Consider the following 25653-nt stretch of genomic DNA (forward strand, 5'->3'; position numbering starts at 1 on the left):
CAAAAGGCCTTTTCACACTACAAAAAATCTCTGTGTTGGACACGGATACGATCCGGATGATGTGCACTGACCTTTTCACACTACAACTTTTCAACACGGTGTCGATCCGGATAAGGCACATTATCCGTGTCGAAACCAACCCTGCCCGGGAGGTGGGTTGATAAATCTCTATCCGTGTCGAAGATTCCAACAGGGATCGAAAGGCGTAGTGTGAACACCTCTGGGTTAATTTCTGATCCGTGTTGAGTGTTGTCCAGCGCGTAGAAAAACTGCGTACAAAAGGCGTGCGTGCATAAAAAGTAGCCGCGTCCTGCTTCGATCCATGTAAGATTTTGTGCAGTGTGAAACAGTCGGATAATATCCGGATTGAAAGTTCGCGTGTAACCAAAAAAGCTGATTTCCTACAGAGCTAGTGTGAAAGCGAAGCTGTTTGTATCCATGTTGAAATTTTACCGAACCAACACGGACCCTATCCGGATAAGGTTCGACACGGATCGAAGATCGATAGTGTGAAAAGGCCTAAAGAGAATTGTTTTTGTTCTATTCATCTATCAAAATCACTGGGTACCCGTCGCTAAAATATTGGATTCAAACTGCCTCTGGCTACTAGGGCAAAGTCGGTGGTCTAGAGTTGTAATATATTTATCTGCTCTAGAGTGGCAAAGGTTTAGGGTTTGAATCCCACCAGATACTAAGCCAGTGTTTTTCTTTTTACAGGGCTCAGGAAAGGAGTGCTTTATACAAATCATTGTATGAGTTGAACACAATCAATAAATGTTTTATGTCTGAAAGGTTTGCACATCATTGCTTTAAAAAATACTTTTTGTGAAACAATTTTAAAAACCAAAACAAACTTCAAAGGCAGTGGACACTATTGGTAATTACTCAAAATAATCATTGGCATAAAACCTTTCTTGGTGACGAGTATTGGGGAGAGGTTGATGGTTATACAACATTGTGAGAAACAGCTCCTTCTGAAGTGACATAGTTTTCGAGAAAGAAGTAACTTTCCACGAATTTGATTACCAATAGTGTCCACTGTCTTTAAAAAATTTTTTTTTTGACATTTATTGGCTGATAGAAAATCGTAAAACTGCAAGAAACAGTAGACCACTAGCCTTGTTAGGACGATTTTTATTAGTTAATCAGTTTGGTTTTAAAGTTTGTGTAAAATTGGTTGGTTTTTGTTTAATACTTCAGTTTACTTAGTCCGCCCTCCTTTTTGATGCACAAAGTTGACGGCCATTTACCTCAAACAATAAAATATTTGATGATATTCCTTCTTTTTTTTTTACAAAGCATATCATTATATTGCATCCACAAACAAAGTATTTTCTTTTTTTACTGAGATAACAATGTTTAACTGCCTTCCTTTCCCATATGAAATAAAAAAGTTTTCTAGAACTTCGGTGACACATGTAAGTGGACTTCATTTTCCCTTCAGTTTATTTTTTGTTCTGTGAAGTTGTAATATTTTAAATTGTATTTTAGGCACTATCATGGGATAATATTTTGGGGTAATTTGGTGGCAACCAGCTACACTTTCCTGCTTAAAAATTTGAACCTTCTGTTTGTTGCAAACTTTCTAGTAATTATAACAAAACGAAAATGCACATTAAAATGTGGAAATGTTTCTTTCCTTTGATTGATCAGGTCTGGGGTCGATTTAACCATTTGTCCATGAATTATTTTGCCCTTGCTCTATGGTTTAACAAAGCACTAAGATTTCATTTTAAGACGAATTGTCAGTTCTTCCTTCGCATGGATTATTTCCCAGCCTTGCTACCATGGGCAGCGCACCATATCACCCGCTAGCCAGCTTTACGCAAGTTTATTATTGGTTCTATCAATCAGAAAAGCGCGCCCTCTGTTGGGTGATCACGTTACGTTACATTCGTCTTGCTTGTACCAAAGATTGAGTCAGTGTTGCAGATGGGACGGGAGTTAAACGGCCCAACTAATCGGGTCAGCCCAACTACAGTTGGGAAAATGAAAACATATGCATCAACTGTGTGGGAGACTGAACTTACACAATCTAGTTTATTGCTCCATGCACACACACAAGACCATCGAGTTCGCGTTTACGATGGGTGATGATCTTGGAAGAGAAGGGAACAAAGAAGAGAAGAAACTTTTCACAATTCCAACTGCGAAGGATATCGCAAGATTGGAGCATGGGAAGTCAAAGGTGATTTAACATTGAATTGAAGAAAAGTAACCACAAATGCAATGCAATGTCATTGTCATATTATGGTTTAGCCCAGGGCCCAATTCCATACTATATTACTTACTAGAGCTACTTACTAAATGTCTTCCTTGATAAAAATAGGATTGACAACCAAGTTTCCATTTGTTGCATATTTCTTGTTACTGGTATTCAGCTGTTGTTTGCTTATTCTGAAAATCACAAGGAAATTTGGTTTTTTATCCTGTTTTTATCAAGGAAGAAATTTCATGCTAAGCAAATATTTGTGCTAAGCAGCTCTATGAAATTGGGCCCAGGTTGGACTCCTCTCAGTGCAGTCATACTCATGGCACTGCTGACTGACGTGCTACTACCACTTTGTACCAGGGTCCAATTTCATAGAGCTGCTAAGCACAAAAATTTGCTTAGCATGAAATGGTACGCTTTGATAAAACAGGATTTCCCAACCAAATTTCTACGTGATTTTCAAGATAACCATACAACAGCTGAATACAAGTAACTAGGAAATGCAACAAAATGGAAATTCGGTTGGTAATCCTGTTTTTACCAAGGAAGAAATTTCATGCTTGAAAGTTGAAGCAAATTTTCGTGCCCCACTTCCAAAGCACTGGGGAAATGTGAAAAAATGGGCTTTTGGGAACATCAAGGAGCTATCTAAGGCTTTGGGGCGTAGCCTGACCGGAGAGGAGTAACCGGGACAACAGAAATGTGATCTTTATTTTGTTTGCTGTGATGATTATTGTTTCAGTGTGTTACAGTGTAGTGTGCCTTTTTAGGCAATGTTGTTAAAAAACATGTTTACAAGTTGACACCAAACGGCAAGCACTACAGAGAGTTAGCAGCGTTGATGTTGGTGCAAGGAGGTCAATGTAGCCCAGGTTGGAGGCACTGACGTCCTACCAGGGCTAGGGTCAATTGATGTATGTTCAGGCCTGTATACTTCGTTTTTGAATGGACAAGGACATCACTTGGTATTTTCTCCTTGGTTAAGGGCACCCTATGAACAAATTGCAAATTTCTACAGTGGCATTTCAAGGGCACCAAGGCAATGAACAGCGAAATGGAGGCAATTGCCTTCATTGCCTCTGTGAAGTATCAGGCCTTTATGTTTTTATTACATAACTGTCATAAAATTTGATGTTCAAATGAATCTATTGACAGGTCAAGTCCTACTTCAAGAGCCAATTTGGAAACCAACTAACGTCGACCAGTGGAAAGAGTACTTCACTAAGTGTAGCCAAGACATCCGAGAGTTCAACCAATGCAACCACACTAGCAGCTGAGACAGCCAATCAGGCTGTACAAGAAAAAAACAATGTGACCAATAAGGTTGACAACACAAAGGAGTCAACTGGCAATGACCTCAACATTGATGCCTCCACTGCATATAGGAGTACAGAACCGAGTACCTCTGACAATGTGCAAGATAAGGGCGCCAAGAGGAAAATTGGTTCATCGTTTGCTGATAAGTTTGCTGCATTGAGAGATGCACCTGACTATGAGGCTCCATTGAATCCAGCCAAGAGGTAATTTAAAAATTTGTTTGTTATGCAAGTTGCCAGACACACAAGGCCTGAAGGCCACTTCAAGGTGTGGGCCACAATCAACTTTTTGTTCATGGGCCGTTGCCACCTACTCTAGGGGCTGAAACAGGGTTACCCCCTTTACAGTCCATATACAGATGTAGACTTGGGTATCAACCATCAGGAGCCCGACTGGTAGAGCAGAAAGCACTTCCTCCCCACATTTTTGAAGCAATTATGTTTACCGGTAATTGTCTTGCTCAGGAACACAAGTTTCACGACCGGGACTCAAACTCACACTCTGCTGATCAAACACATTGAGCTTGAATCCGGTGCTCTTATGACACGCTACTATTGTATTTGTAAAAGTGTCGAGGCCGAGAGTTTAAAAGTACCAAACTCAAGCTCTGCTGTATCTGATCAGCAGAGTGTGGGTTCGAGTCCCGGTCGTGACACAATTGCGTCCTTAAGGAAGACACTTCATTCTTCGAATGAGACATAAAGCTGTAGGTCCCTTGTGTTGTTAAAAAAAACTATCAAAGCACTTAAAATACCCCTGTACAAAATTATTACAGAGAGATAGAAGGGGTTTAATCCAGTGTGTCTGGCAGTGCGTCTATCTTCAATCACAAAGGCTGCAATAGAAAGAAAGAAGAAGAAGAAGAAAAAAACAGGTCTAACGTTGCAGCGCTTTAATTTGGAGTGAAATTCCACAAGACTGCAGGGCTTGTAACCGTTGTATTGACCACTCTTTTTCAAACTTTGTCCCAACCCCTGTCCAGTGAATAGTAATGTAGTGTGTCAATGTTGCTGGTTTATTTTCAGGCCAATGTTATCTACTGCAATTTTAGCAGCTCCAGTATCAATCAGTAATAAAGCACCGACTGGAGCCAATAGCATCATTGTCAATACAAGACAGGTAAACAACATTCATCTTGCTCATGGCCCCCCCATCGTAAACAAATGTTAATATTTATTAGATGTTAAATTTTGCATCGGGGGTAAAGAATATTATTTTTGGTTGAAGTTGTGACTTTATACTCGGTACTTTCCCGAGTTCTGTGAATAAAATCACAGGCATATTACTCAGGTGCAGGGTGGGATACGACCTTTGCAATTCTAGAGCAGTGTCTTTCCAACTAATATGTCTTTGGGTTTTTTCACAGAGCTTGGGAAAGTTCTGAGTATACAGCGCTAACGCACATCAGTGTTTATGGGTATAACCAAAACTAATAAATACATAAATATTGAAAATAACTTAATTTTTACCACCATCTTTGATGAGACATGCATGCGTGCAAGGCTATCATTGGCTGAGAGTTTTGCGTAGGGCTTATACGCTTGCACTTTTCCATTATTTATCATCAAATATGGGTTCGACGACGCTCTGTGCAAACCATCTATAGAAGCATTGCTAAAGTGAGTTGACAACAACTGTTTTCTGTTTTCTTGTTTGCAGCGAGGCAATCCTATTTTGAAGCATATCCGTAACATTCCATGGGAGTTTGGTGACATTGTGCCTGATTATGTGATGGGTAGAACTGTATGTGCACTGTATCTGAGGTAAATATTACATGCTGTTATCAATAAGTCTGAATCAATCTACACATAAATCATCTCACAGATATTGACTTCACGGGTAAGCCTGGTTAATACTTCCTGTGAATGCTAATGCAATAAAATTGTTGGCGTCCCAGCTCAAAGTTCGTACCGCATTCGCATTCACTGGAAGTATGACCTGGGTTTTACTCAGCATCTTTCTGGTTCTATATTGAAGGGGCAAATAAAGGCCGCACACATTGGTTGATTAATTGGCTTTGTGGTGCTTTATTGTGAATTTTAAAAATTGTACTTTGCCTTCAGCCCACCCACAATTGGAACTCTCTTCCTGCTACCCTTCATTTTCAGATGAAGCCTGATCTCTTAAAAAATCACCTCAATTCCAATCTGTTTGCTCAACCTTTTTGTAATCTGTTGTTGTTAAGTTAAAGGGGCACACCGGCTGAATTGGGCTATTTGGGCTACAAAATAGATTAAGATATATGCTGGTCTTTTACCGCTTCGGTTTTTTAAAATAATTTTGCGCTAAATAACGTGATATTTTGATGATTTTTTTTACAGCAGCCATCTAAACAAATTTTATTTATGATTCTACACCACTAAATTGCATAAACGGTGAGCTGATGTGCCCCTTTAATTTGTAGATTACGCTTGTATTTTGTTCATTTGTATTGTTTGTAAAGCGCATTGAGAGGTCTCCCAGAAATGAAATGTGCTCTATAAGAAAGTCTTATTTTTATTTTGTACATTTATGGTTTTTTTTGTTTTGTTTTGAAGTAGGGGTTCTGTTATCAAACTATTTATTGTTATTCTGAATTTGTTTGTTGTTATAGTTATCAAGTTATTAGTGTTATTCTGAATTTTGTTGTTTTTATAGTTATGAAATTATTAGTGTTATTCTGAATTTGTTTGTTGTTATAGTTATGAAATTATTAGTGTTATTCTGAATTTGTTTGTTGTTATAGTTATCAAGTTATTATTGTTATTCTGAATTTGTTTGTTGTTATAGTTTGAGGTACCACCATCTTAACCCCAACTACATCCACAACAGACTCAAAGATCTTGGTCATCACTATGAACTCAGGGTGCTACTCGTACAGGTTGATGTGGTAAGGTCTGCTTGTTTGATTGTCTGATTTGCAGGAAGAGCACCCTCTTTACCATTATCTTCCAAACTCTTGTCAGTTCTGTGCTCTTTGCTCCCATGCAATGTAACTATACACTGAAGTCAAATTTCAAATGCAGTATTTCTGCCTTCAGAATAATCAATTTAAACACTTTTAAATGTTATAAAATAACTTTAGGTTTTAAATCCATTCTTTTTGGTCAAACCACTGACCAGCCAGACTTATTACTTTTACCTTTGCATTTTGTTGACAAAGAAGACGATATTTAGAAGTAGGTTTAATCAACAAAGGCAAAATTTTTATTCTGTTGTTAATTTAGTCAAATTTAATTATGAATCATAAAGAAAGATTGCGACTGGCTCGAACACAATGCATAAGTTTATCACAAAGTGGAGGTTTACGGTTTACTTAATTATTAATTGTTTCTTAATCAAGTTTCTATGTTTTGTCCTCTAATTTTTGTTTGTATGTTTGTGGTTTGTTGTGAGTGCATAAGTATGAAGAAAAAAAAAGTGCTTGCACTTAAAAAAATAAAAAAAACCAAAACTTTGAAATGTTGATCCTTTTTTTCCTTCAAACTTTGATGGGTATTGTTTTTTCATTCACTGTAAGAGAATGGACTCAGTCAGCTGTTTGTGTGTTTACCGAGTCTAGTGTGACAGTGTCCATTCTGTGTGTAATTAGACTTTAACTTTTGAATAAAAAAATTAAAATATTTACATTTGTGTATATTATATGAGAGCTTGTGTTCGTTTTTAATTTGTTGGACTTTCTCGCTCTTTGATGGGTAGTTTGTGTTTGTTCTAATTTGCTGGACCTTCTCTATTATTTTGATTAGAAAGATCCACACCATTCACTGAAGGAGCTAGCCCGCATGGCTCTGATGTCAGATTGTACTCTTATACTAGCATGGAGGTAAGTATTACATTCTCTATTCAGACTTGAATTATGTAGCGTCGTTGTTGTAGACAGAGATTGTAGTTACAACTGGGACCAATTTCGAGGCTCTGCTTTAAATTTTTGTTAAAATTGTCGTTATGCAAGTCGCCAGACACACAAGGCCTGAAGGCCACTTCAAGGTGTGGGCTACAATCAACTACTTTCCAGGGGCCGTTGCCATGTACTCCTGGGCTGAAACAGGGTTAACCCCTTTACAGTCCATACGAATGTAGGCTTAGGTACCATCCATCAGGAGCATGGCTGGAAGAGCAGAAAGAACTACCTCCCCAACTTTTACTGTAAGCGCAGAATCAGCACTTGCGAAGCAGGGAATTCCATGAGTACGTTAAGCATCAAATGATTGATTGGGTAGGAGTTCAGGCTCGGGTTCTCATCTTTAAGAGGGCAAGGCCATTACTATTTTGCAAAGGGTTTATCTGGAAAAACTTTAAAGTTTATGGGAAACTTTTGAAGGGCAACTCAGACTGTGGCCATTATTATTCCAGACCGGAAATTTTCTAATGCCAATTATAATTGTGTTTGAAAGCACTAATGTAGTGGTGAAATGTCACCGACAAATTTGTGAGTTTGTTCTCCAGTTTTCATCCATTATATTTGAATTGGTAAAATGAACATCTTTACTGATGTGTTTATTGACGTTCCTTTTTGTATTGATTATTAACTACAGTACTGAAGAGGCTGGACGATACTTGGAAACGTACAAGTCATATGAAAATAAGTCAGCTGATGCTTTGAAAGAAAAAATAGACACAGATTACCTATCAAAGGTAAGCAGATGCATTATGGCATTTCCAGGGTTTGAGACTTTGATGTTAAAGACCTGCTTGAACGAAAATGTCAAGTCGTGAACTTTGCTGAATTCCACTTAAAATGTTTTCTATGAATAAGGAAATCGAGTCATATGATTATAAATAGGTTTCAATTGTGTAAAAACAATCATTTTGTATGCCCTTGTCCAGAGCTTTTCTGCGAGATTTGCGAAAAGCCCCATTACATAATCACTCTCTAAACGTCATAAGTAGATAAAGCCGCTTTGTTGCAGCGTGGATGTATAACAAAGCAAACTCCCACAAATGACGTCAGCGGCATTGTCCTTTGACGCCCGCTCTCAACGGCAGAAGTGTTTTTAGTTTTTCAAAAACCTTTAGGTAGGGGCCTGATTTTTTACTCGATAATTACGAAAAGTTCAGAAGTGAACACATATCAAAATTACATTAAAATGGTGAACAAGTGCATTATAAACAAGTAAAAATACCATTCCTGTTGAAAACATTCCGCTCAGGTAGCTGTTTAAAAACATGAAAAAGGGCCTACAATCCCGACCAAAATGCTTGGGCCACCCAATTCCTAACGTTACATAAAACCATTCCCTGTACACTTCCCCTGACAATAACCATTCTCTCCCCCGTCCGTGCTTAATGTTGACTGGAATGCAGAAGACTGTGCAATCAGAACCAACATTGAAAGGGGGCAGGGGGGGGGGCCCAAGGAGATATGGCTGGGATTGAAGCATTATGGTTCGGTCATAGAATGCCTCATATAGCCTTAAAAATGGTTTAACTCTTGAGTCTTTTCCCTCCCTGTTAACTCCCTTTTACCTATGTTTACCTTGTGAAATATTTTGTTTAACTATGTTAACAAAAACCCATATTGTGTACATTGATGCCCTGTAGTATTGTTGTGTCTCTGCTTCTTTTACTTGGTTATGGGTTTTAAGATAAATTTATATTAATAATTTTGTAATTGTTGATTCATGCTTTTCTGCTTTGAATTATAATAATAAAAATATCGAAGTCTTATATAGCGCACGTTTCTACCAAACAAGGTACTCAAGGCGCTGAGTTTTACATTTGTTACACAACACATGGAACCAACGGCGTTCGTCCCATCTGAAGGACGAAGCAATGGTTAAGTGTCTTGCTTATTAAAAGACACAAGTGTCACAGCTGGGGATTCGAACCCACACTCTGCTGATCATAAACACCAGAGTTTGAATTCGGTGCTCTTAACCGCTCGGCCATGACACTTCCACAATTTTTTTTTTAAAGTTTTGCCTGGTTTGATTTGTATAAAATATCTTTTCAGCATTTGTTTAGCTTTTAATAATGTATATAGTGTTCTTACCTTTTTATGGACAAGTTAAATGCTGTTATTTTCATTATAAGTGATAATCATGTTGAAATCGGCTCTTGACTAATAATTAAAGATGCCTGGTCTGAATTTCAAAGCAGGCTTGATTATTTTATCCATAACTTCCTTTTGAAACAAAGATTGACATTTTAAAAAGCTATTTTTTTTTATAGATTTTAGAACAAATGATTGTGATACCGATATTTCCCACGTCTATCAGCCAGGAACAAATATTATTTTGCATGTCAAATTTACGCATGTCAAGACATTGCAAAAGTTTTTGTATTTGATTTTGTTTTGAAACTGCATCATCTGTCAATATTTGTTCGTAGAAAAATAAATAATCAAAAGAGTCTTTCGGCAAAAATTGGGTCATGCAACTTTAATAAGCAACCAATATGAAATAGGATTAATTGAAAGTTATGTTCTTTGTAATCCTTGAAACTATAAAAATTTCTTTTTATTTTTTTAATCAGGCTTTAAAAAACATCAAAAGCACATAGCAACAACATACTTGAAATGTTTAAAACATTACCAAAACATTATGGACATACAAAAATACAAATATATTTGCGTATCTCTAATGTCTAAAAGAAAACCTGTGTTTGTTTTGTTCCACAGGTGACCGATGTTTTAAGTACAGTCAGATCTGTCAATAAGACAGATGCAGTTACATTGGTCTCAACATTTGGGGTAATTGTTCACTCATGTTCATTTCATGTTCATTGTAGTGCAATAAAGTACTTAAGAGTTTTGGTTTTTGGTTTAATACTTGTTTGAGATGGTAACATGTACTCCTGTAAGGTTGAGTTTCATATCTATTTCAGAAACCATAGCTCTCAAACTTTGGTTATCGAGTTCTAATGACCCAGGAACTCGACCAAAAATATCATCCAGTTCGTAATCTCCGCTCTAAATCCAGGTCTCTCTTAGTTTGTCCCTCGACTTTTACTAAGTTTTATGGGGCCAGAGCTTTTGCAGCAGCAGCAGCAGAATTATGGAATAGTCTTCCGGACAACATAAAACAAGCTCAAACAGTGAATTTATTTAAGACATAGTTAAAAACACATTTATTTTTGCAATAGCCTTCAGTACTTCTTTCTGTATCAACTAAATTTTGCTTTTGTATTTACTTCACATCTCTTTTAACTTTTACTTCTCTTTTGTTTTCATCTCAAAGCGCATAGGGACTTCTCTGTGATTTTGATATGCACTCTACAAAAATGGTTCATTATTATTATTAATGAGTATTGAGTTCTAATGAGTGTCATGATTGACAGACATGGTGCACTAGAAATGTTTCTATATTATTATTCTATTCCAAAAGTTCACATGTGATAATTTATTTTCAAGCAAACTAAACTCTTGGCTTAAAGTAGCGCAAAACTACAAATACCTGGGCACAATAATTGACAATCAATTGAATTGGAGTAATCATTGCTCAGCGCTCATCACAAAGGGCTGTCGGTTAATGTATTTTTTTGCGTAAATTGAATTATTTTCATGTAGACAGGGAAATTATGATTCTGTTTTACTCATCTGTTATTGAGAGTGCTATTACTCATGACTGTGTTGTTTGGTACATTGGAGCAAGAAAACAAGATATTGGTAAAATGGAATTGGTTGTGAAACAAGCATGAACCATCCTAGGGATAGACATCGATCTTGATGTAACTTGCGAAGAGAAGGTTCGATCTAAAGCAGAGGCAGTCAAAAGTAACAATGTGAAATGTTTTTTTTATCATGTGACTTGTTCCCATTTACAGACATTTGAGAAGATCATCTCAGCATCTCAAGAAGACCTATACCTGTGCCCAGGATTCGGCCCACAGAAGGTATGCATTCAAATTAAGGTTAATTTATCCCCCAGAAGCATTTGTACTTGGAACCCATTAGGGCAAGGCACTTGACACTATTTGTAATTACTCAAAAAATAGTTGCCATGAAAACTTACTTGGTAATGAGTAATGAAGAGCTGTTGATAGTATAAAACATTGTGAGAGCTGGCTCCCACTGTAGGAACATAGTTTTTGAGAAAGGGGTAATTTCTCACTCAAATAAAAAAAAAGACTTGGCTGAAGCTCTTTATTTTGAATCTGAAAGCCCACAAGGGTGTTTTTTCTTTCAATATTCTCTTGCAACTTCGATGACCGAATGAACCCAATTTTTCACAGGTTTTTTATTTTAATACTTAGTTTGGATACACCAAGTGAGAATATTGGTCTTTGATAATTTCCAAACATGTCCAGTGCTTTTAAGGTAATTTAAACAAAAGAAATGTTGTCAGAGTGATAACTAACTAATAATTTTTTAAGTGCATTGAGATTATTTGTTGATGTAATGCGCTATGTAAAAATTAGCTATTACTATTGCTCTTGTTTCTACATACAACTCCATCAGAATGAAAAATAATTCACTTCCTAATGAACATATGACATCATCGAGTGCTTTGCTATTCTGTGCTTCTCCTAGGCAAAGAAACTCTTCAATATCCTTCATGAGCCTTTCTTGAAAGCCAACAAGAAGCCACAGAAGACTTCAGCAAATGAAAATGAAGAAAAAAAGCAGACTGAAGACAAGACTGAAGAAGTGACAGCAGCAGATGGAGAAAGTGCTGCAGCTGTAGCATCAACATCAACAGAAACTGCAGCATCCTCTGCTATCTCATGATGAACAAACACTCCTCGAATTTAGACCAAAGAGCTCATCAAAGTTGCCAATATTTTCACAAAAGCACATCGGGCATGATGTTTTGCATACGACCAGTGAATTACTTGCCTACCAGGATATGCCATGGAATGTATAAGGTAACTCTATTTTGGAGACAAAGTTGACATAATGCACTTTTGTGGATTGGGTTTTCAGTCCCTACTTGAATGCGTTGGTTTCCCTGGAATTTCTTATTGAGCACGAGGGCTAACCGACATACATTTACTGTATTGGTTTTTAAAGCAAACACACAGATTTCGCACCAAAATATGAGACTAATATATGCCTGTTCCATTGACACCCACGACTTAAAAGTCTAGTCCTCCTGTCGAGCTGTTTTTACTTAGTTTGATAATTGAGGAAATATTTGATACTTAGTATTTTACTCGTCTGTTCAATTCACATTTTCAATAATACATTTCTAATTTATGAGTTTGTGGTTAGAATTTAGTGATAGAAATGAACAGTGCACGAATGAAATATTCAGGGAAAAGAAGAAATAAAATGTTGTTTATTTTTATTGAAACCATATCTTGATTGAATTCATTTTATTGTTGCCAGTGCTTATGATGTATTTTATTATAAACTGTGGCTTCTAGTGCTCATACATGCACATGATGCTCAAGTTGCTTCAATATTCAGTAGAGTGTCATGGCCGAGTGGTTAGAAGCATCGAATTCAAGTTCTGGTGCTAATTCACCGGAGTGAGGGTTCGAATCCAGGTCGTGGCACTTGTGTCCTTGAGCAAGATACTTTACTGTAATTGCTTCTCTTCACCCAGGGGTATAAATGGCCCAGTACCTGCGAGGGTAGGGGTTGATATCGATATTGTGTATGAAAAAGCCACAAGCGCCTTACAGGCAGCTCAGGGCTGTATACTCCCTTGGGAGCTGAGAAACATTACAGGGATGTTATTGGCCCTATGACCAGGGCACTAATGTAAAGAGCATTGATACGGTTATTGTGAAATGCGCTATATAAGAATTTGTTATTGTTATTTTCCTGCAAGGATTATGTGGGACTACGTTTTTGATTTATGAGACCTCCTCCTTTTACATAGCACCATGGTTTTTAAGGTTTTTGAGAGTTGACTATTGGGGGCCCTATTCTTTCGTAATGCTAATGCATTCTAATGATTCACTGATTTCATCGGACAAACCCTCCTTCAGTTTTTCACTCTGAGTTCTTAAGATCTCATCCTTGCCGTGAGTCCTCTCTTCATTGAGAGAAGCGGTTTGTCTAGTAAGGTCCGAGTCACTGCATTTGTTCTGAAGATCATCCCGTCGCTTTTGAATTGTTCCACTCTCTACATTGGCAGCATCTCCATCTGCTGGATGATCTAAAGATTCTCTAGGGATGTTCGAGTCTTTCTTCTTGATGCTTCTTGCCTCTGCCCCATCCATTTTATCTTCTGTGTCTCCTTTCACAATTTGTGGCTGCTCCTCATCCACGACATCTTGATCTTCTGCATCGTTGTCCGCATCATCATCTTCACTTTCCTCATCGTCCTCCTCGTCGACCTCCTCTTCTTCTTCAGAGTCCTCCTCTGAGGAGTCTCCGGACTCTGAATCTGGCATCGAGTACTGAGGTTGCCGATTCAAATTACAAGTTTCCTTCTCCATGTCAAGGTCCATAAGATCTGAAATGAAGAAAAAATTTAACATCAACTAAGGAAGATAAAACCATATATAGAAGGCCCCAAACAGCAGAGTAGAGTTTTTAAAACCAAACATAAATGTATGTTAACAGGCTTTGTGCTAACAATCTTTTGCGCTCTATCAAGATTTACTGCTTTGAGCTCAAAGTTCAGGTTTTTTTAAACTGCCAATCACATCCCTGAATGGGACTTTTAGTGTTCACACTTTCAAGATGGAAGTTTCAAATGGTCCATCATACTTTGAGAATATATACCCTACATGTACATAGACCAACAGATTAATGTAAACCAAGTCCAAATTTGACACATTTTAATTTTTTTGTGTGATGTCACAATACAAGTCACTTAGATCTGACAACTCGGCTTTAGATGAATCGTAGTGCTTTGTGAATGTGAAAGCGAACCCAGGCCGATCAGTGAGAAATGTGGCACCAAGCCCCAGTGTATGCAGTAAACCCCTTCTCTTCCTGTCGAACGATACAGCAGCTGCTATGCCAAATATAAAACGGACACCACGTGTTAAAAGCAGAGAGATGCAAATGAAGGGGCAAGGTAGTTGTCGATTACACACAGTGATATCACCACTTCCTGCTGGCTGACTCAGAGTGGCTGTAGCCTCCCACACTCTTGAAAACAATCGAGAACTGCGGACAGCCACAATCTAATTAAGGGGATATTCTGGTCAGAAGATTTGTTTGTTCTTTTTTTTTAAAGATCAGAAAGATATGATCAAAAGTCATCCTGTGATTGTAAGAGAATGTTGCACATCATTGGGGAAGCCTGACCTTTTCTAAACATCAATCGTCAGAGGCTACTGTCCGTTGACGCAACAACCGTCGACTTCTCTTGGGTTGTGTGATTTTGCGTGAATTTTTTTTAATTACTCTTTATAGGTAGGGTCATCATTTGGTTGTCAACGTAATGATGATTTACAGGCAAAATTATCAAGAAAGATACAATAAATGTGAAGGTTTAGCTTTCTACTTGTTGAGAAAACAGGAAAAAACTGTCTCGGTATAATAAAAAACAATGAATCCATCTACAAATAGCGAGGTGACTGCAGGTACCAACCGCATCTCTGGCTGCAGCATTTAGCATGTTTAGATACGGACACCACAGATATTTGAATCTCTAAAACTTGCCTTTAGGTGAGTTCTTGTCTTGGTTCAAGACTCTCCTGGATTTGTCACAAGAGGGCGCGCTATCAACCATGAACTGCTATCACTCCGAGAACTGCTATCAGTTCTTGGAGTGATAGCGGTTCGTGGTTGATAGTGTGTTGGCCCTCTTGTGACAAATCCAGGAGAGTCTTGATTTATTGACATACTTTTATGTTGATTTCTGATCGTTGGGGCATAATTTCGCATGATGTTCTTTGTGACCTTTATAAAAAGAAGGCTTTTGGATTAGAACTACACTTTTTATTTTTTGGGGAGGTTCATTACCTTTAACCCTTACGAGAATCTTTTCATCTGTCAGAATATTTCATCTATTTTATTTCAAGATCGAGACCTTCACACTAAGATTAGAATGCCTGACCCATACCAAGGTTAACGTTAACGTTAACGTTAACATGGCTGAACTGGCTGTGCAGTCCATCAAACCAAGGGAGAAGGATTGTGGAGAACTAGTTTGGGGTCAGTTAAAGGCACTGGATACCTTTGGTAATTGTCAAAGACCAGTATTCTCATTGGTGTATCCCAACATATGCATAAAATAACAAACCTGTGACAATTTTGATGTAATTGGTCATCAAAGTGAAAGAGAATTATGAACGAAAAAACGTCTTTGTTGCACAAATTAGTGTGCTTTAGATAAGATGCCTACTTAATATTTGAGTAAGAAATTACCTCTTTTTCAAAAACTATGACACTTCAGAGGGAGCTTTTTTTTTCACATGTGTTGTACTACCAACAGCTCTCCTTTGCTCGTTACCAAGTAAATTTGTTTGCTAGCAAATTATTTTAGTAATTACCAATAGTGTCCAGCACCTTTAAATGATGCAATGATGCATCAAGGATAAAGAATATTGCTTTTGGTTTTACACGCACCTCCTACACCTATTTGTTGTTGATAATATTGTATACTGTAATACACTGAGGGTCAACCTTTTTTGCAGTTAAAAATGACGTCTTCTTTTTATAAATGTTAAATGACAGCTTTTCCCAGACTAGAAGGACATGACAGGAACCGGGACTCTGGTGTATGTAATACAAAGCACTGCGTTATTTCTGAATGCTATTCTGGTAGTTATTTAAAGGCAGTGGACACTATTGGTAATTGTCAAATACTAGCCTTCACAGTTGGTGTATCTCAACATATGCATAAAATAACAAACCTGTGAAAATTTGAGCTCAATCGGTCATCGAACTTGCGAGATAATAATGAAAGAAAAAAACACCCTGGTCACAAGAAGTTGTGTGTGTTTAGATGGTTGATTTCGAGACCTCAAGTTCTAAATCTGAGGTCTCGAAATCAAATTCATGGAAAATTACTTCTTTCTCGAAAACTATGGCACTTCAGAGGGAGCCGTTTCTCACGATGTTTTATACCATCAACCTCTCCCCATTACTCGTCACCAAGAAAGGTTTTATGCTAATAATTATTTTGAGTAATTACCAATAGTGTTCACTGCCTTTAATAGAGGGTTAATTAGCCATGATGAACTTTCTCTCATAAGGTCAACTCTCCTTGATTAATAATTTCCGTTGATCAAGTTTCACAATAAACTAAATTCTCTGAACCTCCCCAGTGAAGTGTTTGTAAGTGATGGGGTGCTACAAGGGAAGAATATGTGGTGGCAAAGTGGACTTAGGAGTGCGGTTTGCAATGCACAACAACAGTCAGGTAATCCTTAAAGGCTTTTGAAACCTTTTGTAGATGAAGTTTATTGCCATGACATGAATCCCTACTCACTGTGAATGAAGATGTCATTTACTTGTAGAAGTTTCAGCTTCATTAGTCATGAAGTTTTTCAGAAAAAAAAAATCACAGAGCAATGTATTAAAGGGAAGGTACACGTTTGGTAATTACTCAAAACAAACATTACTTCAAAAACTGACTTCGTAACGAGCATTGGAGAGCTGTTGATAGTATAAAATATTGTGAGAAACCGCTCCCTATGAAGTAAGATATTTTTTGAGAAAGAGGATATTTCTCACTAAAATAATAAAAGACTTCTAGCTAGAAAAAATCACAGAGCAATGTATTAAAGGGAAGGTACACATTTGGTAACTACTCAGAACAAACATTACTTCAAAAACTCACTTCGTAACGAGCATTGGAGAGCTGTTGATAGTATAAAATATTGTGACAAACGGCTCCCTATGAAGTAAGATAGTTTTTGAGAAAGAGGTAATTTCTCACTAAAATAATAAAAGACTTCTTGCTAGAAGTCTTTTATTCCTATCTGAAAGCACACAAATTTGTTCAACAAGGGTGTTTTTTCTGTCATCATTTTCTCACAATATCGATGTCCGATTGAGCCCAAATTTTCACAGGCTTGTTATTTTATGCTTCTGATGGAATACACCAAGTGAGAGTACTGGTCTTTGACAATTACCGAACGTGTACAGTGCCTTGTAGGAGAGTCGCGTAAATACGTTGTACATGCTAAAATAATTTTCGTCTCCTGAGACAACAAAATTTTTTAGTGACTTAGTTTTACTCATTTCTCAAAAACTACAGCAGCTCGGCAAATAATTTTTTTGGGGAATCTTTCTACCTTCACTATCTTCAAGCAGTGTAATGTAAATCGGTTGACATTGTGTTTTGTGTCGTACAAAAAGTACCTAAACCCTTTTAGTGCAGGAGATCACAATACCTCACTGTGTTAATATGCATCTACTGTATAGCATTATGCATTAGTATTCAAAATTGATGGTATTGTTGTTTATGTGCAAAGCACTTGCTGAGCAGTGCAGTGCTGTTGCAGTTTGAGCTGTGTATGAGGGAAACAATTATTACACACAGAAAAGCTTTTTTTTGTGAGTTAATGGGCTTTGACACATGCCCGCCGCCTGCCTCACACTGTCTTTAAATGAACCACAGGTGCACATTTAAACATGTATAATGGCTTGAGGTCATCTAAATAAAACGGTCTCTCTAATAAGAGTACTGAAGGGAGATTAACCAAGTTTTTTTTCTAAGGCGGTTATTCTCCTCTGTTATGCTGTTCACCTTTTGTTGATTGAGAGATAAAATGATAGTCTTTCTGTGAAATATTATTATTATTATTATTATTATTAAATATCAATGGGGTAAGGGTCAAGAGAATTAATCTTGGTTTGCGGTAACACAATGTGTGTATCTACTTGCTAGGTAGATTACAGTATGTTCTCTTGTGGAGGACATTTTCAGAATTCTGGAAACTTTTCAGTTCTAAAAAGCACTGTCCTGCTTACAAAGCACTGTCCTGCTTTTTAACTACTACCTGGGCGGAAGGTAGAAAATCGGCCAGGACTACTACTTTAGCTTTAGTGGATCAAAGGGACTTCTCATTATAAACTTCACTACCGTCGCGTGAGTGGACGCTGGCGGCAGCAGACGTAATAGTTCGCTTTTGCGGCTCGGAGCATGCGAGCGCATGCACAGTATTGCGCGCGTAGGTCTGAGCACGTGCTCTGTGAAAAAGGACTGTCTAAAAGTCTCCCATCGGTCTCAACATTTCGACTAGCTTGCTTTAGTCATCGTCAGGAGACTGCCTTAACCTACCAGTATTGTATCTCTGTGCATCTTCTTGTTGTAACTTCTCCATCCATTTGCTCTGTGCTTCAATTACATCAGCGCTGGTCTTACAAGCCGCATAGTTATCAAGAACTTCCTGGTTGAGCTGGTAGAAACCTGGTCCCCACTTGAATCGTTTCAGAAGCTGCATGCCATACTCAGGCAGACCTAGAGTACAAGAAACTTTGTGTAAAAATTCATTTCTTCCCAAAAGTGTCACTATAAACCTGGTCCCCACTTGGGGACTCAGGCAGACCTAGAGTACAAGGAATTGTGTAAAAATTCATTTCTTCCCAAAAGTGTCACTATAAACCTGGTCCCCACTTGGGGACTCAGGCAGACCTAGAGTACAAGGAATTGTGTAAAAATCACTTTCTTCCTCCAAGTGTAAGGCATGATATATGAACCTTGGACTAAAAGTAGGAACATTTCATAGAGTACGAGGACTAACCTACATGTAGACATATGTGTCAACTTTAAACTTCTCTATTCAGGCTATTTGATCACAATTTTTTTTCAGATTTAAGATTCAGGGCAAAAACAAATCAGAAATCAGTCTAAAGTAGGAAGAATATCAGGGCCCAATTTCATGGCTCTGCTTACTGTAAGCACAGAATCGGCGCTTACTGAAGCAGGGAATTCTGTGCTTACGGCAAGCGTATTTCACGGGTTAGCGGCGAATTTGGGCTTCTGCCCGTGCATACTAAACGTTACTAGGCATTCTAAGCTTACAAGGCTAGCGCAGAAATTCGGCGCGCTGGCTTGTAGGCGGGAAACGTGATCGTAAGCGCGGAATTCGGTCTGAAGTGTCATTATACACAAATGATCCTCCAGAATGTATCAACTCAGAATGTTCATTAGTCCACTTTGTTTGTTAAAATGATCTCCCAAACAAGAGATTTTGTCAAAGCCCACAAAGTAGGTAGAAACATCAAGCTGGCAACAGCTAATCTCACACATACAAACATTGGTTTAAAGCCATTATACACTTTCAGAACAGTAAAAAAACAAAAGGTCACAGATTTACAAATAACTTACAGGGTTTACAGAAGGTAATGGTGAAAGACTTCTCTTGAAATATTATTCCATGAAATGCTTTACTTTTTGAGAAAACATTAAAACAGTTATCAATTCTCTACCACGAGAATTATGGATTTATAGTAAACACATGTCATGACACGGCGAAACGTGCGAAAACAAGGGTGGGTTTTCCCGTTATTTTCTCCCGACTCCAATGACTGATTGAGCCCAAATTTCCACAGGTTTGTTATTTTATATATAAGTTGTGATACAAGAAGTGTGGGCCTTGGATAATACTGTTTACCGAAAGTGTATAATGGCTTTTCATCAATGATTATGAATTGCACAAATTAATCAATTAAGATTCAGTACTACAAAACAGCATTCGAACACTCAACCTGCAGTCTAGCCACTTGACCACGATGGTAACCAACAGGGATGAGATTTGCCAAATGTGAACATTCTTGATAAATGGCTTGTGGGCCTTGGTAATAGCCTCCCACGACTATTTCTTTCAGGGCTCAAGGATAGAGAGAACATCTTAAAATCAGAAAAAGAAAAAAAAAACATGGGTAGCCACATGCCTGGATTCAGTAAGATCCTTCCTCACTCTAAGGAAATCCTCAAATGGGGAAATCCAAAGTAACCCCATGGGGACTGTAAACCCATCTCACACTCAAGGCTCTAGTCTAAGGCGTAATCCAACCGGGGTCCATGGAGGTGAAAGGCAGGGAAAGAAACCTGTTATTAGCCAACCAGTTTTTATTTGAAGTCGATCTTAACTCATGATATTTGGTCCCCAGAAAAAAAGTAGAACAACTTTATTTAGTAGATAAATGTACGCATGGTGTAGGCCTCAATAGTTTAATTAAGCTATTTAATGAACGTTTTTTTCCCCAGATTTTTTGAAGAGCAAAAATTCAGAGTAGGAAGAATAGTATGCCTGTAAACTATAACTCTAGCTAGAAATCTCTTAGAATAAACCTTACCGACTATGTAGAAAGTTGCAGCGAATGCCTCAACGCATGACAGCTTACACGGCCTGCCGTAGTTGATAGGATTTGCGGCAACGAGGTATGGGAGGAGTCTTGGCTGACCTCCCCTCATCTTATCAAATGGCGTCTCCTCGAGCTTGGCCCAGGAGCAATCTATCACAGCGATTCCTTTCTCTTCTACAATGTGTCTGTAAAATTACGCAAAACAAAAACTGTCAACTTTCATACAACCTAAATATTGAATGATTCACAGACACTCATCATGTGTGTTTACAAAATACTTCTTTCTGAATTCTCTTCCGACAGAATTCTGTTGCTTTCTTTTCATTCCTTTTTAACAACTGTATGCATTGCATGTGTGTGTGTTGTTTTGTCATTTTAAGCTTTGAGGAAGACGTTGCTAGGGTCAAAACAGCAGAGTGCTTGAACATTTATATTGTAGCAATCTCAAATATATATTTACAAATAATCTTCCATTTATATAATGCGGGGTGTTATAAGGCCTAAAGATACTGAAAAAATGTTGATTATAAATCTACACACTGAAAGTACAATGATTTATTTTGGGGTTCAAAAAGAAACAAAAATATAGCAGGACTTGAGCCTGCGACCTCTGGATTAATGTGCAGGCCCTCTACCAACTGAGCTATCTAGCCCTATGTTGGTGGTCTCCCTATTTGTCAGTATCTTTGTACTAGTCAAAAGCCGTTCAACCTGTAACTGTAATATAGCCATGGATAACAATTAGCCCTATGTTGGTGGTCTCCCTATTTGTCAGTATCTTTGTACTAGTCAAAAGCCGTTCAACCTGTAACTGTAATATAGCCATGGATAACAATTAGCCCTATGTTGGTGGTCTCCCTATTTGTCAATATCTTTGTTTCGGTACTAGTCAAAAGCCGTTCAACCTGTAACTGTAATATAGCCATGGATAACAATTAGCCCTATGTTGGTGGTCTCCCTATTTGTCAATATCTTTGTTTCGGTACTAGTCATCAGAAGCCTTTCAACCTGTAACTGTAATAGCAGGACTTGAACCTATGACCTCTGGATTAACATGCAGACCCTCTACCAACTGAAGTATCTAACCCCAATGTTTGTGGTCTCCCTATAGACCATTATCACTGTGTGGCCATCTTGATTTTACTCCATTCCAACTTATTGTAACCAAACTGAGGCTGGACGAAATAATAGTCTGGTGCCATGTTTGCGCAATGAATGTTAGCATTCATTACTGTTACGGAAACAGGGAACATGACCAAGATGGTGACAGCGTGATAAAGGTCTATTTGTCAGTATCTTTGTACTAGTCCGAAGCCATGCTTTCAACCTGTAGCTGTAATATAGCCATGGATAACACCCAAGTGTATGAAACATTCTGGAAAGCGGCAACACAACCGTACCCCGAGGCCTGGGTATCTATATTTAAATACTCCTACATTACCAAGGCTTCCTGAATACATTAAATAATAATAGACGCACCTGTCCTGTGGTGAGATACAGTTTGTTCCCAGAGGTGAGAGAATAACCCCATTGAATCTCTGGGCTAGCCGTAGTGTCCTGAGCAGGCCCTTTCTGGCTAACTTCCGACCCGTGCACTTCTTGGGATCGCAGTGCTGAAGGTCCCACATGGCCAGGGGGCATGGGATCTTGTAGGGATCGTCATCTTCAGCTGATCCAGATGGATGATCTGGATTTGCTAATGGGATTTTAACAGTAGATTATCAATTGTCAGTGTGGTTTTGTATAAAAATGTAATGATATAAGTACCTCACATTTCAAATAAAACATTTAAGGAGACAGACTTTTCCAATTTCTTCTCAGGTGATTATTTAATTGTCCCGCTCTGTGGAAAGAGATAATTACACTACATTGATATGGGTGTAACCTGTTGATGTCATGTATATTGTGGGGCATCCAGAATATTTTAATTGTAACCAGGCTCCCAAAAAATCTAAACTTTCGAATATGGATGAATTTTGTGAAACAAACCTTATGGACTCAAAACAATATTTAGGAGTACTTTGTATGAGTACCGAGTACAAGTAGGGGCTTACTACAACACTGGTGTTAAAAAAAACAAAAAACTTGTTGTTGCCTTGGATCGGTCGAGTTGGTCTTTGAAAAGCGTTTGTAACCGTTTGTTATAAAATGCATATGGCTAGAAAGATGTTTAAAAAGTAGAATACAATGATCCACACACATTTGCCTCGAAATTGCGTGGGTTTCCTTTTACTCTGCGAACTAACACGGTCGGCCATTTATAAATGGCCGACTGTGTTTGCGACGAGGTAGAAGGAGAACCACACAATATCAAGTGATACTTGTGCGGATCATTTCTACTTTTAAAATATCTTTCTAATCATATGCAATCTATAACAAACGGTTACATACGCTTTTCAAAGACCAACTCGACCGATCCAAGGCAGCGTGTTCCTTTAAAGACCCTGGACACAATTAGTAGTTGTCAAAGACCAGTCTTTTCACTTGGCGTATCTCAACATGCATAAAATAACAAACCTGTGAAAATTTGAGCTCAATTGGTCGTCGAAATTGCGCGATAATAGCGAAAGAAAAATACACCTTGTCACACAAAGTTGTGTGCTTTCTTTCATCAGATGCTTGATTTCGAGACCTCAAAATCTAAGGTCTCGAAATCAAATTCAAATATGTTACTTCAGAGGGAGCCGTTTCTCACAATGTTTTATACTATCAACAGCTCGACATTACTCGTTATCAAGTACGGTTTTATGCTAACAATTATTTTGACTAAATACCAAACGTGTCCACTGCCTTTAACTATGATTGATATAATAAATATGATGAAGCCAAGAATGGTTCAATGACATTTAATGACCCTGGCTATTATGTAAATATCATAATGTCATACTCATATTAGAATGGGAACTTCATCTCTTGGCACACCATCGTTTCGTAATCCAAGAAACAATTCAATCATCAGTATTGCCCAGATATTCAGGGTGATAACGTTGCAACACGACCCGCCAAATCAAGTTTTAGGTCATCCATAGAATCTAACGAGCGACTCACTGGGTGGTTCGCAGTTTACTTCAGTATACTTCCGTTCAACCAGTTTATTGCAATCAAATTATGCTAGTTAACTGGTTGAAAGGAAGTGTTTTTAAAGTTTGAATCCTGAATGACTGGAAAACTTGGCCTCAAACAAAAGCTCCAATTGTGTATTTCTTGGGTTGCCTTCTCCAAAATTACATGGTTCCAGGTAAAGAGGTGGTTTTCGATGGCATCGGCAGTGGGGCTAGCATGCCTTGGTACAATGCCAAAGTTTGGCTCTGCAGGTTTTGAACATTTTCAAGCAAAAACGGGAGAGAGGAATCTGGATCTTGCTTTAATTTCCTGAGTTCCAACATGTTCAAGATCAGGAACATTTCAGTCTGTTTTGTAGGCCTACTTCTTACCGACATCCTGCGGGTAGTCCCTGAAATTTCTTTCAAATTTGTGTATGTGACGATGACCTCTCCCTCCTGATGCCGCAGCCTTGGAGCTTTTCCCTCCTCGCTTCCGACCCATTGCTCACTTTTTAGTCCTTTAATAAATTCAATATTCATAAAGTTCCTCTTATTTACTGGCTAAGTCTTACTCTTAATAAAATATTTCAGAACTTTTTTTAATGCCACTTGTAATATGTAGAGCTTTATGAATCAGGCATATGAAATAAAATCATAAAATAAAAATTTATTTAAAATTAAAGTGGTGGTACGTGGTACCACATACAGACATTTTCCCAAATTTAATATTTTAGCACTAGTAATAGTAGTAGTACTTTAGTAGACTACTAGTACGTAGTAGTGAACTGAAACTGAACAAATATGAGTTTCACTAATTGTAATTTTGTTGACATTATTAATATTATTATTACAAAGCACCATCACATCGCAAAAATGCTTTGAAATGGACACTGTCCCTGTCCAGTGTCTGCCTGTGTGCCAAGAACTCGATGACAATGCAGCAGCACTCAAGTCATGACTCAGTGAGTCAGTCGAGTCAATTGAATCAAGAATAATTTCTGAATTTCTACCTCCATTTTTTTTTCATAATCATTCATATTCATGGCCATGCCCATTGCCATTGGCAAGTTTAAAAAACCGCATTCTAAAAGCAACCAAGTCCGTGTACATGTATATGTGAAATTACAATCCCATACTTAATAAAAACCTGGTATTCAATAAATTCACTAAAACCTCACACACTTTAAAGCGTTTATACTCACTCTTTACACTTCCGTTTTGTCACTGACTTACCCACGTCAATCTTCCCATGGGCGCCGCCATCTTTAAATTGAAGCCAATCACACGAGAAACCGCGAGTGCTGATGGATAATCTCGTGACAACATTGATTGGTATCCTGCTCCATCAATATCATTGCTCCAACGTAAAAATTAATGCAAATCGAATCAAAATAACGGATACCATTTACAGTGACTAGAGTAAAGATGGCACCTCCTCCCCCTCCACCGCCACCTCCAGTGATGGATGATGGTTTCTTTACGAATGGTTTGCTGGACGAACAACCTCAAAATGAAGGGGTGAGCAATTTCTTAGAAATCCAATGGACCTTAGTTGAGGAGCATGATTAGTGTGGATTTGAATTGCTCGCTGTGTCTTTAAATGGGTTAAATTTTATTGTTTTGTAAATTTTTCATATTTTTTATATTTTTATTTTATATGCAAAGTCAAGTGCAAACCGGTCAGGTGATTCCCCCTGGCATATTGCACGCAGAGCTCCGAGTCCAAAAATTAAATTAAAGGCAAAATGTCTGCATCCTGCCGCCACTTTTTTTTCTCGTTATAAATTAAATTAGTATCTAAAGTTTGATCATTTATTTATTTATTTTTCCTGAGAGACCTCTTAGCGAAACACTGGGGGGGGGGGGGTAGACATTCCCTTTGCCAAACCCCTATAACGGCAAACCAAACCAAAGGCCAAAGCAAAGGGAAGGCAAAACAGACGGGCTTGAAATTATGAAAAGGACCATCTCATTTGATGAGCAAAATTACTTGT

The 25653-nt window shown here is 38.0% G+C and overlaps 2 protein-coding genes across 4 annotated transcripts; one reads left to right on the forward strand and one right to left on the reverse strand.

Moving 5' to 3' along the window:
• The first annotated feature begins 1957 nt into the window (after nucleotides 1-1957).
• LOC117292295 (DNA excision repair protein ERCC-1-like) lies at nucleotides 1958-12931 on the forward strand. The gene is made up of 10 exons (XM_033774300.1): nucleotides 1958-2188; nucleotides 3368-3732; nucleotides 4555-4648; nucleotides 5189-5292; nucleotides 6299-6398; nucleotides 7255-7331; nucleotides 8044-8143; nucleotides 10128-10199; nucleotides 11273-11341; nucleotides 11979-12931. The coding sequence occupies exons 1-10, from the start codon at nucleotides 2000-2002 to the stop codon at nucleotides 12174-12176; spliced, it is 1368 nt and encodes a 455-aa protein (XP_033630191.1). The 5' UTR covers nucleotides 1958-1999; the 3' UTR covers nucleotides 12177-12931.
• Nucleotides 12932-13208: 277 nt separating this feature from the next.
• Nucleotides 13209-24964, reverse strand: LOC117292296 (ribosome biogenesis protein TSR3 homolog). 3 transcript variants are annotated; one of them, XM_033774302.1, is made up of 6 exons: nucleotides 24893-24964; nucleotides 24050-24177; nucleotides 22095-22311; nucleotides 20607-20800; nucleotides 18586-18765; nucleotides 13209-13854 (listed from the first exon to the last, which is right to left on the reverse strand). In XM_033774302.1, the coding sequence occupies exons 2-6, from the start codon at nucleotides 24159-24161 to the stop codon at nucleotides 13319-13321; spliced, it is 1239 nt and encodes a 412-aa protein (XP_033630193.1). In that variant the 5' UTR covers nucleotides 24162-24177; nucleotides 24893-24964; the 3' UTR covers nucleotides 13209-13318. The 3 variants fall into 3 exon arrangements, with proteins under 3 accessions (XP_033630193.1, XP_033630192.1, XP_033630194.1); XM_033774301.1 differs by having other exon boundaries at nucleotides 24875-24929; XM_033774303.1 differs by having other exon boundaries at nucleotides 24862-24903.
• Between the last annotated feature and the right edge of the window lie 689 nt (nucleotides 24965-25653).

The sequence above is a fragment of the Asterias rubens genome, chromosome 7, assembly GCF_902459465.1.
Source record: "Asterias rubens chromosome 7, eAstRub1.3, whole genome shotgun sequence".
In the NCBI taxonomy this organism is placed as follows: domain Eukaryota; kingdom Metazoa; phylum Echinodermata; class Asteroidea; order Forcipulatida; family Asteriidae; genus Asterias; species Asterias rubens.

What these genes read in the sequence shown, in the direction of transcription:
- LOC117292295 (XM_033774300.1), top strand. Translation starts at nt 2,000, where the DNA reads ATGCATCAACTGTGTGGGAGACTGAACTTACACAATCTAGTTTATTGC. An exon ending in TACTCGTACAGGTTGATGTG is followed by an intron (nt 6,399 to 7,254) that starts GTAAGGTCTGCT and finishes TATTTTGATTAG; the next exon opens with AAAGATCCACACCATTCACT. An exon ending in CAGGATTCGGCCCACAGAAG is followed by an intron (nt 11,342 to 11,978) that starts GTATGCATTCAA and finishes TGCTTCTCCTAG; the next exon opens with GCAAAGAAACTCTTCAATAT.
- LOC117292296 (XM_033774302.1), bottom strand. Translation starts at nt 24,161, where the DNA reads ATGGGTCGGAAGCGAGGAGGGAAAAGCTCCAAGGCTGCGGCATCAGGA. An exon ending in GGACTACCCGCAGGATGTCG is followed by an intron (nt 22,312 to 24,049) that starts GTAAGAAGTAGG and finishes AAATCCCATTAG; the next exon opens with CAAATCCAGATCATCCATCT. An exon ending in TGCAACTTTCTACATAGTCG is followed by an intron (nt 18,766 to 20,606) that starts GTAAGGTTTATT and finishes CTTGTACTCTAG; the next exon opens with GTCTGCCTGAGTATGGCATG.